General features: G+C 50.8%; 1 protein-coding gene across 1 annotated transcript in view; it reads right to left on the bottom strand.

Moving 5' to 3' along the window:
* The window catches only part of LOC308151712 (general transcription factor 3C polypeptide 1-like), a gene marked incomplete at both ends in the record, with an annotated part of 18421 nt that extends 3602 nt beyond the window's left edge, over positions 1–14819 (bottom strand). Inside the window, 5 exons of the mRNA XM_080524627.1 lie at positions 1722–1818; positions 11358–11501; positions 12319–12564; positions 12744–12950; positions 14599–14819. Coding sequence (XP_080380753.1) covers positions 1722–1818; positions 11358–11501; positions 12319–12564; positions 12744–12950; positions 14599–14819 — 915 coding nt within the window. The remainder of the gene's footprint in view (positions 1–1721; positions 1819–11357; positions 11502–12318; positions 12565–12743; positions 12951–14598) is intronic.
* Positions 14820–15221: the final 402 nt, after the last annotated feature.

The raw sequence follows: 15221 nt of genomic DNA, 5'->3' as shown, positions 1-15221 counted from the left end.
TCTGGTGTGCCGACACCATCCTGCTCTCTCTCCTTCTCTCCCTCCCTATCCTCCTCTCTCCCTTTTGCTGTCAACCAAAAGGTAAACAAAACAGCCAGAGTATTTATAATCTAATAAGAGGCATAAATTGATCCATATCAATTTATAACATAATTATAATTGAATATTGGATTGCTGTGGGCAATCCAGTCGGATAATGTCATTTTGACTTTACTCTCTCACCTGAAAAAAAATCGTATGTCCAACTATAAAAAACAGACATTTCCAATGCTTCAATCAACTGTCCATGTACTGTAAATATGCCATTATGGTATTACCATGAAGCCCAACTCTAGCAGAATAAGAAAGATAGTATATCTACTTTAAGTAAAATAATAAAGTGCCTCCAGTTAGCTCTTTAGCTGGCAAGTGTGCAAGGAGACTAGCTCATCTCATCACCTCTGAGCTAGCTAGCTTGCTAGTTCTTTGACACTATTTACACTATGGAACTATAGTCAGACACTTTCTAGTCACGATAATAACGACCAATTTTAACCAACTTTCTCTGTCAGAACACAGTAATTATATTTGCTAACGTTTCAACTTGCTTACTTTCAATCTGCAGACATCACAGCCGGCAAAAACTCTCGCGTCTCGCGCGCACACTTGCGCAAAATCTTGTATTATTCTCCAGCGCTGGCACAGCGCGAAGTGTGGAGATAGGTCTGGCTATGCGAGACTACGGCGGACTAACGTTACCAACGAGCCTATGGGCTTGCCACTCGCCAGATTCGGGTTGGGTGCGTTTAAAAAACCGACTGCTTGTCAGATGTTTGGTGTCTACGTCCGTAATAATTCCTCTTTCTTGGGGGGGCGGGGGGGTTCCGTTGGGAGGGCGGCCCGCCCCCCCAAGGCAATGGTAGGGGAAACACTGGGTAGGGTTTGGTAGTGGCAGGGTTTGGTAGTGGCCAGGGTTTGAGGCATGTTTGGTAGTATATAAACATTTAATAAGATAATGAATAAGATAATAGAAATTAGTAAAAAAGACATGGATGGAAGTGTTAGTGTTTAATCATAACTGTTGTAAAACTTTTAGCTTAGATTTAAATATTTGGTTTGGGCCTGTTTGGTTTCTTCAGGAGTGACTGAAAGCTGCTGCACCGTGTTTTGATTTCACTCTTGGAATGATTAGCTGATTAGCCTCAGCTGACTTTAGGGACCTTGCTGGAATATAGGGTGGGAGGAGATCTGATATGTATTTTGGTCCAAGACCGTTTGGTGGTTTGTATGTAATTAGATAAGTAAGGAGTACTTTGAATTCAGTTCTCTGAGAGACAGGTAGCAATGTAGAGATCTCAGGATTGTAATGTGACCTTAGCAGCAGCGTTTTGGATGAGCTGCAGCTTACGAACAGACCCTTTTAGATAGGCCCGTTAGTAGACCACACTCTCACTCACACACACATTTTAATCATTTATTTATGTCCACATAGAGACAAGTATACAGGGACACAAATACTGAAGGCACAGATGGGATGCATTCACAAACAGACATGGACAATGTCTTTCACATACAACAGGACAAGACTCACGGGTACAAGTAACACCGTCTCCGCCATATATGGCGGCTGCCAATAATCGCAGAGACAGAGCAGTACTTGCTGAGCCTTTTTGCTTCTCCCTTGGACATTCCCAGTAGACACACACACACACACACACACACACACACACACACAGCCTCACCAGCTGATCTCTGAGGGTGATCATGGAGGCCATGCGGTCTGGGATGGCCAGCAGGGCGTTGGAGGTGGCCTCCATCAGGATGTCATACTTACTCCTCCTGGAGGGGGGGGGGGGGGGGGGGGGGGGAGGGGGGAGGGAGGGACATGAATGAGAGAGAGAGTGTGTGTGTGTGTGTGTGTGTGTGTGTCTCTGTCTGTCTGTCTGTCAGTGTGTGTGTGTGTGTGTGCGTGCGTGTGTGTGTGTGTGTGTGTGTGAGTGTGTGTGAGTGTGTGTGAGTGTGTGAGTGTGCGTGAGTACCGGTCCACATGGAAGCGTTTCAGCAACAGCAGTATGGAGTGAGTGTGTGTGTGTGTCTCTGTCTGTCTGTCAGTGTGTGTGTGTGTGTGTGTGTGTGCGAGTGCGTGTGTGTGTGTGAGTGTGTGAGTGTGTGTGAGTGTGTGAGTGTGTGTGAGTACCGGTCCACATGGAAGCGTTTCAGCAACAGCAGTATGGAGTGTGTGTGTGTGTGTGTGTGTGTGAGTGTGTGAGTGTGTGAGTGTGTGTGAGTACCGGTCCACATGGAAGCGTTTCAGCAACAGCAGTATGGAGTGTGTGTGTGTGTGTGTGTGAGTGTGTGAGTGTGTGTGAGTACCGGTCCACATGGAAGCGTTTCAGCAACAGCAGTATGGAGTGTGTGTGTGTGTGTGTGTGAGTGTGTGAGTGTGTGAGTGTGTGTGAGTACCGGTCCACATGGAAGCGTTTCAGCAACAGCAGTATGGAGTGTGTGTGTGTGTGTGTGTGAGTGTGTGAGTGTGTGAGTGTGTGTGAGTACCGGTCCACATGGAAGCGTTTCAACAACAGCAGTATGGAGTGTGTGTGCAGTGTTTCCTCTATATGCATTCGGGCCGCCACGAATGAATTTCCTCCGCCACTATTTGATTCAGTCCACTAAGTGCACGATTTCTCCCCCCCCCAAAAAAATAAAAATAAATCCACCTCTGAACATTTTAGCTGATTAAAATATATCTGATCCTAGATCAGCGCTATAATGGATGTTGACTAAAAGTGCACCTAAATCCACGCCCATCTCTCTCTAACCGCTGATCCAAAATCAGATTAATGACATTAAACATTCAGTTGACGACGTGACACAAGGGCTACTCCTGATTGGTCTAAATGTGAACCATCTAAAACAGTGTTTCGAAACACTGATCTAAAAGATACAAAAAGCTGATCTAGCTAGCTAGGTGCACAAATAAGGTGAACATTTAATGAAGCAGCATATTTATTTCTGGCATCACTTGCATGTAATGTAATGTAATAGTGCAAAACAAAGGGTATAGTGCATCTTCTCAGGCATCAATTTTAACACTGTACATCATTTTTAAAATGTAGTACTCAGCAGTTTGCACTCTACTACATTTTAAAAATGTGTTTGATGCCTGAGAAGATGCACTATACCCTTTGTTTTGCACTCTCCCTCCCCTCTCTCTCCCCCCCCTCTCCCTCCCCCCCCTCTCTCTCTTACACACACACACACACACACACACACACACACACACACACACACACACACACACACACACACACACACTCACTTTCTCTCACTCACACACTGACAGCCAGTCTGCAGTACCATAGCCAACTACTGATCCAACAAACAGAAAAGTAAACCAGATACAAAACAGGTAGTTCCCTAGTTTGAAAGGAGGAAATAAATGCATTTCTCTACCTTAGTGGGAGACCTGGCACTGGGAGGAGGCAGCTAGTTTCTAGTAGTCAGGGCTGTAGGAGCTGGTTGCAAGGTGTAGGCACTGTGGATCTGTCATCGAAAAGACAATCTGCAGCCTCGAGAAACGCTTTTTTCACAATTTCGCCGTCTTTGAATGACTTCTTGTGTTTAACAAGAACGTGACTGACGCGATAAGAAGCTATCGTTACAGCCGTACGTTTTCGCTCTTTGGCCACATTTCCCTTCTTCGAAACAGCCATCATAGAAACAGCCATCATAGAAACAGCCATCATAGAAACAGCCATCGTAGATTTGCAGATCAGACTGACGCACTTCCAATATCACATCGTGTAAAAAAGTCCTCCTCCCATTCTGGATGGAAGTTGTACGTTATTGGTTTCTTACTTGGTCCAGCTTCCCCACTCATTTGTATACCCTTTCTTTAGTATTATATAGTAAATAGTAGAAATTGGAAGGCTAACTAGGTCATTAGTCTCGCCGGTATTTTGTATTTTGTAGTTGGCGCTGTTGACTGCACATGCCTGGTGTTGTGAAGGCCCACAGTTTAGAGCCAGTTTAGTTTCCCCAAACCAGCCCTATTTTGCCCCAGTTATTTCCTTTGTTATTTTCTATACTATTCATATACGTTTCGTGAAGTGTATGTATTGTTATTGTAATGTTTATGTATATGTTTGATGACGTGGTATATCCGGGGTGTGTCCGTGACCCGGATGCTAGGTTCGGTGGTGTATATATAGGAACGGAAGTGCTCAGTGAGTCAGTGTGTGTGAAGAGAATCAGAACGAGAGAGAGAGTAACGAGAGAGAAGCAACGAGAAGTCAATCTAAGATGGCGGATTCAGTAACACGCACACCGTGCAGAAGCTGAAGACGCCAGGAAAGTGATTACTGAGTTTACCACTGTAGCCCAGTTTAGTTGTGTCCCCGTTAGACAGCCTTGCCAGCAGCCGGCTGTTAACGTTGGACCAAACGAGACGCCAAACTGGACAGAATCGTCGCCTCCACGAGCGGACTGCGACCGAACGCTGACTCTATCGGAGCTTCGACGTGGACCACCGGACCTGGGCCCTTCACCTCGTCGTGGACCACGAAGAAGGCCCTTTCCCTCCGCGTTGCTACGTCACCCCCCCCCCTTTTGTCTGCTACCTTCCTCGACGCACATGCCATCCAACCAGGCCTCAACGCGCACCACAGTCCGGGACTATAAGCCTGTTCAGGCCAGATACTATGAGTGAGTGAGTGTGTGTGTGGCCGGCGGGAGGGAGTGTATATATCGGGGGATGTATACATCAGTTCTGTAAATAAATGTGTTTGTTCATATGTGATACCGTTACCGTGTGTTAGTTGTTTGTATGCTAATGCTAATTCCAAGGCTAATGCTAATGCTAATTCCAATGCTAATGCTAATGCTAATTCCCATGCTAATGCTAACGATAGTAACTGCTAGTCTAACGGTTTGCTGGCGCCCCCTGCCTGTATCCTCCTACACTGCCTATTTAGCTTAGAGTTAGTTAGATAACCAGCCCCTTCCTAAATTTACAGTCCTTTCAGCTACTCCCTGGTTACAATTGGTCCTTCGAGCCGGATAGGTAGTGTAGTGATAGCATGGCTGAGCGCAGCCAACCAGACCAGACAGTTACCCCCCCTTCTCCGCCCCCTGAGCCAGAGCCACGACCACAGAGAGTCCCGCGGTTGCCTCCGAGGTTACAGGAGTATGAGCTTGAGCTCGAAAGCTCACTGAGTGGTAGCGAGGAGCGCACTCCACGGGATACAGTGGTCGGAGAGGCCGAGGTGTCCGCCGGCGCGCGGGTGGCTAGCACTGAGACAGCCCTCAAAGAGCACCAGCCTGAGGATGAGATGGCAGAACCGCAGGGTTTTGCCGTGGAAACGGAAGAGCAGGAAGGAGAGGCCCGGTCCGACAGCGCCTGCGGGCGGAAGAGGGAGGGCCTCAGCCTTAACGATCTGCCTCCCAGTACGGCGCGCTCGAGACCTAGCTCCTGCCGCTCAGTGGCTTCCTCCCGGTCCAGGGTTTCCGTGGGCAGTTCTGCCTCTGGGGCGGATAGCCTGCACTCCAGAGGGAGTAGTGCCGCGCTGTCCGAATGTATGCGCCAACAGGCCGAGGTGGCGTTAGAGCGAGAACGCCTCCAGTTCGAGCGTGAACGAGAGAGGGAACGCATCCATTTCGAGCGCGAGCGCCTCCAGATGGAGGCGGCGGAGAGACAGCGCCAGGAGGCGCTAGAACGTGAACGCTTCCAGATGGAGCGCGACCGCCTCCAGATGGAGGGGGCGGAACGCGCGGCGGAGAGGCAGATGGCGAGAGAGCAACTGCACGCGGAGAAGATGGAGGAAGTGATGCAGACCATGCGCGACGTGTGCATCAGCAGAGCTCCGTCGGCCCGTAGCTCCAGAGCATCATCCGCACGGCCCTCTCGAGTGCCATCTCCTGAACCCCCCGCCGATGGCTCCATGACCCCCGCCATGACTGTCCAACTACAGGCCCAGCTGACCACCTGGAAGGAAGAGGACCAGGGACCCGACCGCTACGCGGCCCAGAGGGAGCCAGCGTCGCTGCCCGGGAGGGGAGCCATCCCCCAAGAGCGTAGCACACTCCTAGGTCCTCCAGTGCACCAAAATGCATGCAGGCCGGACACCCAGACCGTCACTCCAGCCCCGATCATCCACTACAGGATGTTTCCCCAGGTGGAGGGACCCAAGTTCCCCTTCTTCAAGGACGAGGACAGGAGCCAGTATGTGGAGCTACGCATCTGCCTAGACACGCTCTTGGACGACTCCTGCTCAGAGTCCTACAAATATGCGATTCTCCTTCAGCATGTGAGGAACCCCAGAGCCCACAACATGGTTCTGGCCCATGCCTCCGCACCGACACCTTACACCAGAGCGCTCGCCGACTTGGATGCCCGCTACGGTCGTCCCTGGAACCACGCCCTTGCTGAACTGCAAGCCCTCGAACAGCAGGCCCCCATCAAGGATGACCGGGCGCTGGATGACTTCGCGCTCCGCGTGCACACCTTGGTTGGAATGCTGAAGACGCAGGGCCCAGCTGGCGCCAGCGAGATCAACAGCACCTCCAACGTAGAGCGGCTGCTCCGCAAGATCCCACGCTTCCGGCAGGGAACTTCCCCGGGAAGTTGGGTCTGAGCATGGCTGCCTTCGCGGAGTTCCTACTGGAGGAAGTGCATGACACCAACGTAGTAGACGCCATGGGTTACGCTGAGCCGAAGAAGGAGAGGGAGAAGGGAGACCGCTGGGACGGGCCGAGCTCGAACAGAGGACGCCCAGTAGGAGTGCTGCACACGGAGGAGGAGCCTCGGAGAGAGAGGAAAGCCCGACCTGAGGGAAAGGATTCCTCTCAACCCCCTCAAAAGGGACGGAGAGGTCCACCGCCATGTCCGTACTGCACCAGCGAGCACTGGTTCAATGAGTGCAGTGACTTCAACAACCTGAGTACCGAGGCCAAGCAGAGGTGGCTCGAGGAGAACAAGAGGTGCTGGAACTGTGGGCGCGACCATCTGGCTAAGAACTGCACCTTGAGGAGAAAGTGCAACCGCTGTGAGGAGGTCCACCTCAACATCCTACACGAGGTCTCCCTCGCCAGGTCCACGGAGGGCACCAGAAGCCCTAGGTCCGGTAGCGCACCGGAAGAGGCAACACCTGTCTACTACCTAGACCCAGCCCGGAGCAGCGGCTCCAAGGTCCTACTGAAGGTGGTGAAGGTCCGACTTCACCACAACAACGCTGTGTACGACACGTACGCCGTTCTAGACGACGGGTCGGAACGGACCATCCTTCTCCAGGGGGCAGTGCGCCAGTTGGGGCTCCAAGGGACTGCGGAGAAGCTGACTCTGCGCACGATACGTCGCGACCTTAAAGAGGTCACCGGGGCGAGAATCAACTTCTCTATCTCCCCGGCGGGGCGGCCGTCGGACAGATATCGGCTTCGGAATGTCTTCACCGCAGACCAGCTAGCGCTCTCCCGCTACGACTACCCCCTGGAGAGATTACGCGCAAGATATCCCCACCTACGGCGAGTAGACCTACATCCGATAGAAGGAGCGGAGCCAACCCTTCTCATCGGCTCGGACAACGCTGAACTGATCGTGTCGCTCCGTCCTCCGCTGAGAGGACCACGAGGCTGCCCGATGGCGGTTAAGACTGCGCTTGGGTGGGCCCTCCAAGGCGCTACCGAGGGGAGAGATAGAGACGGGAGAGCTACGTCATCCCTCCATGTCCGAACCGAAGAAGCAAACCAACCAACCGGACCGCCTGGAGTGGAATCTATTGCTGCCAGTGCACCTGGAACAGTTAGTACCACAAATGGTTCACCACAGGATGACCAACCAAAGAAGAAGCCTCTGTGGACAGAGCATAAGTCTCTGGATGGGAAGACCTACTTCTACAACACAGAGACTAAACAGTCCTCAGGGGAGAAACCAGACGACCTGAAATCTCCTGCTGAGCAAATGTTGTCTAAGTGCCCGTGGAAGGAGTACAAGTCTGACACGGGAAAGCCGTACTACTACAACTCCCAGACTAAGGAGTCCCGGTGGACCAAGCCCAAAGAGCTGGAAGATCGTGAAGCGATGATCAAAGCGGAGGAGAATGGGACGGTAGAAGCTGCAGCTCCTGGCACCGCCCCCGTCCCCACTCTTCAGGTTGATCCTGCTGCTACCATGGCGAACATGATGGACATGGAGGCCATGGCGGCAACAGCGGTTGCCGAGGAACACCTGCAGGTGGCCATGCACCCTCACGTGGCCGAGGTCAGCATTGACGCACCCGTCAACTCCGTCGAGTACACGTCAGCCATGGAAGTCTCAGCCAGTATTGTAGACGCCTCCAAGGAGGAAAGGCCGGAGTTGGCGAAGAAAACGTACAAGTGGAACCCAAAAGAGGAGGCCAAGCAGGCCTTCAAAGAGCTTCTGAAGGAGAAGGGTGTTTCATCCAACGCGTCATGGGAGCAAGCCATGAGAATGATCATCAACGACCCACGCTACAGCGCCCTGCCCAAGCTGAGTGAGAAGAAGCAAGCGTTTAAGGCCTACAAGGCTAAGAAGGAGAAGGAACAAGCCAAGCAGCTCAGGAAGAGGAACTGGGAGGCGCTGAAGAGCATTCTGGACAACATGGCCAACGTCACCTACCGCACCACCTGGTCCGAGGCCCAGCAGTACCTGCTGGACAACCCCACCTTCGCTGAGTACGAGGAGCTGCAGAACATGGACAAGGAAGACGCTCTGATCTGCTTCGAGGAGCACATCCGCGCCCTGGAGAAGGAGAAGCAGAAGACTCTGCTGAGGGAGAGAGACAACTTGTCCGAAGGTGCCGTGGTACTGGTGATCGATCAGTCCCTTCCACGCGCCGCCTGGCAGACAGGCAGAGTGACCAAGGTCCTGCCGGGTCCGGATGGAAGGGTGCGGACGGCCATCGTGGACGTTGGTGGTCGCACTTACACCCGACCTGTGGCACGCCTGATTGAGCTCCCTCAAATTACCAAGGACACTATCACCTCCTACCTCACGCTGCTAGAGCAGCCTAGCCAGTGTGCCTTCCTTAGTTAACTGAAACCGAGGGTTTCATGGGGCGGCTGTTGTGAAGGCCCACAGTTTAGAGCCAGTTTAGTTTCCCCAAACCAGCCCTATTTTGCCCCAGTTATTTCCTTTGTTATTTTCTATACTATTCATATACGTTTCGTGAAGTGTATGTATTGTTATTGTAATGTTTATGTATATGTTTGATGACGTGGTATATCCGGGGTGTGTCCGTGACCCGGATGTTAGGTTCGGTGGTGTATATATAGGAACGGAAGTGCTCAGTGAGTCAGTGTGTGTGAAGAGAATCAGAACGAGAGAGAGAGTAACGAGAGAGAAGCAACGAGAAGTCAATCTAAGATGGCGGATTCAGTAACACGCACACCGTGCAGAAGCTGAAGACGCCAGGAAAGTGATTACTGAGTTTACCACTGTAGCCCAGTTTAGTTGTGTCCCCGTTAGACAGCCTTGCCAGCAGCCGGCTGTTAACGTTGGACCAAACGAGACGCCAAACTGGACAGAATCGTCGCCTCCACGAGCGGACTGCGACCGAACGCTGACTCTATCGGAGCTTCGACGTGGACCACCGGACCTGGGCCCTTCACCTCGTCGTGGACCACGAAGAAGGCCCTTTCCCTCCGCGTTGCTACGTCACCCCCCCCCCTTTTGTCTGCTACCTTCCTCGACGCACATGCCATCCAACCAGGCCTCAACGCGCACCACAGTCCGGGACTATAAGCCTGTTCAGGCCAGATACTATGAGTGAGTGAGTGTGTGTGTGGCCGGCGGGAGGGAGTGTATATATCGGGGGATGTATACATCAGTTCTGTAAATAAATGTGTTTGTTCATATGTGATACCGTTACCGTGTGTTAGTTGTTTGTATGCTAATGCTAATTCCAAGGCTAATGCTAATGCTAATTCCAATGCTAATGCTAATGCTAATTCCCATGCTAATGCTAACGATAGTAACTGCTAGTCTAACGGTTTGCTGGCGCCCCCTGCCTGTATCCTCCTACACTGCCTATTTAGCTTAGAGTTAGTTAGATAACCAGCCCCTTCCTAAATTTACAGTCCTTTCAGCTACTCCCTGGTTACACCTGGTGTACCGTGTGTTAGGTGAAAAGATCAGATCTCAGACTGGCTTACCTGTATGTCAATCAAGTGGCAAAAGCCATAGTGAGGATGGATGATAGGCGAACGCTAGCCAGTGGCAGCTTCAGGGAAGAAAAACGAATGCTTATCGCTTATTTCAGCTCCCAAAAAACATGCGATGACGTCGATTACCAAATATGTCGGCGACGATTTTGGTAATCGACGTCGTCGCGACTAGTCGACTAATCGTGGCAGCCCTAGTACAGTTGCTCAAAATGCAGATAAGAGAAAGTATAGGCTAATATCAAACAACAATCCTAGAGATGACTAATCAAACGTACACATAACTAAATAAAAGCAGGCCAACTAATGACAGCTACACGGCCTCAACTGGGAACATAAAGGATAAATGAATTTTGCAATCGAACGTGTCCTACAGCGACAGCTGGTCGTGCAAATCAGGTTTTTTAGCTATTATTTTTATTTTGTTGCCATCCTCCCTCTAGTTTTGTTTGAAATTAGGTCGTTGTTTTGAGCGCGCGTGCGCGTTTCATGCGCGTGCATTTTACACTAATGTAAAAATTCCTGGAGGAAACACTGTGTGTGTGTGTGTGTGTGTGCGTGTGTACCGGTCCACATGGAAGCGTTTCAGCAGCAGGAGGATGGAGAGTGTGTGAGTGTGTGTGTGTGTGTGTGTTGCTGTAACTTTCTTGTGTGTTTATGTGTGTTGCTGTAACTTTCTGGTGTGTGTGTGTGTGTGTGTGTGTGTGTGTGTGTGTGTGTGTGTGAGTGTGTGTGTGTGTGTGTGAGTGTGTGTGTGAGTACCGGTCCACGTGGAAGTGTTTCAGCAGCAGCAGTATGGAGTGTGTGAGTGTGTGTGTGTGTGTGAGTATGTGTGTGTGAGTGTGTGTGTGTGAATGTGTGTGTGAGTGTGTGTGTAGGTGTGTGTGTGTGTGTGTGTGAGTATGTGTGTGTGAGTGTGTGTGTGTGAATGTGTGTGTGAGTGTGTGTGTAGGTGTGTGTGTGTGTGTGTGAGTACCGGTCCACGTGGAAGCGTTTCAGCAGCAGCCGTATGGAGTGTGTGAGTGTGTGTGTGTGTGAGTGCGTGTGTGTGTGAGTGTGTGTGTGTGTGAGTGTGTGTGTGTGAGTGTGTGTGTGTGTGTGTGTGTGTGTGAGTACCGGTCCACGTGGAAGCGTTTCAGCAGCAGTAGTATGGAGTGTGTGAGTGTGAGTGTGAGTGTGTGTGTGTGAGTGTGTGTGAGTACCGGTCCACATGGAAGCGTTTCAGCAGCAGTAGTATGGAGTGCTGCTGGGCTCCGCTGGGCAGCCTGATGACGTGAGTCTGCATGGTGATCAGCCCGTAGCTGTTCAGAGACTTCCTCATGTAGTGCAGCTTCCCCGCGTCCGTCCTGGCCAGCCAATCACAACGCAGCTTGTTACACGGTGCCTCGGTTACGGGCGACTCAGAACAAAGCTTGTTAGGGGTATTAGGCTTTTCTTAAGTCAAAGAACTTAAAAAAACGAAGGGAGGGAAGGAGAGAGGGAGGGCATAGAGAAGAAAGAGAGAAAGAAAGAAAAACAGATGGAGAAGAGAGAACAAGAGTGACAGAGAGGAGACAGAGACATACAGGGCCCTATTATACACTTCATAAGTCTTAAGCAATAAGACGAGGCGGTAGATCTAAACGTAAGACGTGGAGGCGTGGTCAAGGCCACTTTGCTATTATGCGTGCGGTAGTGGGCGCCTAAAACCCGGCGCTAAGCAAAGAAATTAGTCATGGGTGTGTTTTGGGCGTCTTCTCAATCAACCCAATCAGCGTGCCAGGTGCCATTCCCTTTAAGAACCGGCTGCGTTGAGTCATTAGCGCTATGCTATTATGGAAGTCCTAAGAAGGAGGTCAGCGCGCTTCTCTGCCTCTCCCTTCTGAAATAAAGCATTTATACTGTGACCGTAAGAAGTGCATAATAGGGCCCACAGAGTCATATACAAAAAGAAAAGCGAAAGAGGGATAGAAAGAGGAGAGAAAGAGGAAGAGGGATAGAAAGGAGGAGAGAAAGAGGAAGAGGGATAGAAAGGAGGAGAGAAAGACATAGAGGTCTCTCCCCCCCCCCCCCTACCTGAAGGTGGATCCGTGCAGGTCTCCCCCCCCCCTACCTGAAGGTGGACCCGTGCAGGTCTCTCCCCCCTACCTGAAGGTAGATCCGTGCAGGTCTCTCCCCCCCTACCTGAAGGTGGATCCGTGCAGGTCTCTCTGCAGCTCTCCCTGCCAGCGCGCGCGGCCCAGCCTCTCCAGGATGCAGTAGCTGTGGTCAGTCAGCCGCAGCTCCGGGTCGCTCTGCTCCCCGATCAGAGACCGGAACCTCAGCGCCTGGGAGCCCACCAGCACCAGCCTCCTGCCATACCTACAGGACCACAACACAACCACAACCACAACCAGGTCAGAGCCCACCAGCACCAGCCTCCTGCCATACCTACAGGGCCACAACACAACCACAACCACAACCAGGTCAGAGCCCACCAGCACCAGCCTCCTGCCATACCTACAGGACCACAACACAACCACAACCACAACCAGGTCAGAACCTCAGCGCCTGGGACCCCACCAGCACCAGCCTCCTGCCATACCTACAGGACCACAACCAGAACCCACCTCTTGTCCGCCTGGTCCAGGCTCAGACAGGGGTCCAGGTGGGCGGTGCGGACCGCCCCGGTGACGTCCCTCCTCTCCCTGAAGGCCATGCTGGAGCCCTGCAGGCCGGTCCGGTCGTCCAGCAGCACCAGAACCGGGTACACGTCCGGGGCCAGGGTTTGGGTCGCCTCCTCCTGGATGCCCGTGTCCGGGTCGATGTCCGCAAACCTGGGGGGGTTCATTTGCTCATTACACCAGGGTTCACATTTACATTTTATTTATGATGATGCTAATTTGATGCTCATTTGTCATTTGAGCTCCTGAAAATAGGGGACTGTGTATAAAAATGGTTGTAATTCCTAAACGTTGCATACAATATTTTTGTTCAACCCCTTGAATTAAAGCTGAAAGTCTGCACTTCAATTACAACTCCATTGTTTCATTTTAAATCCATTGTGGTGGCGTACAGAGCCAAAATTATGGAAATTGTGTCACTGTCCAAATATTTACGGACCTAACTGTATATGTGCCATAATGTTACGTTACGTATATGCACTGTCAAAGTGCCAAACTATGCCACACTAGTGCAAATCTACGCAGAATATAGGGAGTTGGGTTTAACACAACATTTACAGTTCACATATTTTATTTCGTCCTCCAACAATCATGTTCAAGTTTCAACAAGTCAAATGTAAGACCTTTTTAGATCTTTTTTTAGACCTCTTTGAATAGAACTTTTGACCTATTCGCGACACCATATGTTTGTCATCCTGCCGTAGCTTCGTTCGCCAATCATTTCTCCCGGGGGAAGCGAATTGGCATTTTTTTGGTTCCAGCTTGATTCATTTCCACGTAAATAGATGTGGTCGGACTGATTTCCTTGCAGGACAAGCTAATCTCATTTTTTAGACCTAATCGCTGCGCCTTGGGACCTTTTTAGGCCTTGTAAATCGGATTGCTGGATTTTAGACTTTGAGGCTTTTTAAGACCAGCGCGGGAACCCTGTTACACATCATCATCATTATGCAAGTGACTCGGTCCGAGTTGACGAGTTTGAAGACACATCAAACTGGTGTTTGACTGGTTGCCTTCATAATGGTCTGTAGCCATTACACACGAATGAATGGTGTGTGTGTGTGTGTGTGTGTGTGTGTGTGTGCGCGTGTGTGTGTGTGTGTGTGTGTGTGTGCGTGTGTGTGTGTACTGAAAGTTTCAAGGCTACACGGTCTGTGTAGACAGTCTGAAGTCTGTGTTGCTAAACCGACACAAGCTACAAACTGACATGGAATCATTACAACAACAACAACAACTTCTGTGCTGTCCTACATATGTGGTTATAACTGCTTGTATTGGCCAACATCGCATCTACGTGCTTCAGTATCTCTGAATGACAGCAGCGCTGCATGTCAGAGAAACAACAACAACAACAACAACAACAACAAGTCGCCTCTCCAGGCATGTTTCTCTGACATGCAGCGCTGCTGTCACTCAGAGATACTGAAGCACGTAGATGCGATGTTGGCCAATACAAGCAGTTATAACCACATGTAGAGGACAGACAGCAGTTATAACTACATGTGTAGGACAGACAGCAGTTATAACTACATGTGTAGGACAGACAGCAGTTATAACTACATGTGGGGTAGTGGTGGTCTAGTGGATAGTGAGTTGGACTTGTGATCGGAAGGTTGTGAGTTCAAATCCCACCTGGGAACACCACTACTAGTGTGCCCTTGGGTAAGGCACTTAGCCCTCAGTTACTCCAGGGGGAATGTCCCTGTAATTCGTAATTGTAAATCGCTTTGGATTAAAAGCGTCTTGCTAAATGGCAAAATTATTATTATTATTATTACATGTGTAGGGTTTAGCTGCTCACCTGTCGAACAGCACCACGTCCTCTCTCTCCTTCGGCAGCTCGTAGAAGTTCACCTCGGGGTTGCAGACCACCGACCTCCACAGGTAGTCCTTGGTGCAGGGGTCCAGCTTCAGGGGGAACCGGGGGCTCCTCTGCTCCAGGCGGATCCACAGACACGGGACGGTGATGCCGTCCAGCCCCTCCAGCGCCACCTCGTCCTGGACCATGTTCAACGCGTCCATGGCTGCAAAACGGATAGAAAATTGGTCCGATCGGACCGCGCAGCTGATCTAGTTTGATAAAGATCAACTTGCTTATGGCTTCCTAAACCGTGTTTGTCTGTTTTGGGGGGGGGGGGGTCACACAAGCAGACACACCCCCGATTGGTTAATCGAAGCACGTGTCGAGTCGAGAGAGATGTTGACATCGTTAGCCGAGACAGTCGGATGTGGGATGTCGCCCTCTGATGACGTATTTACCGTTTCAACTTTGAACGTGTGCTTAGGGTTGCCAGATGGGATTGATAAATTCCAGCCTAACCACAGTCTTAAAAACCGTTCAATCCACCAGCCCAAAACCTGTTATTGTCAGAAAACAGCTGATTACTATTCATAGCTTTCAGTCACGTGGTTTCTTCCCTAGCA

Source organism: Nansenia antarctica (genome assembly GCF_963989245.1).
Source record: "Nansenia antarctica genome assembly, chromosome: 2".
Lineage (NCBI taxonomy): Eukaryota > Metazoa > Chordata > Actinopteri > Argentiniformes > Microstomatidae > Nansenia > Nansenia antarctica.
This window is presented reverse-complemented; position numbering and strand designations above follow the sequence as displayed.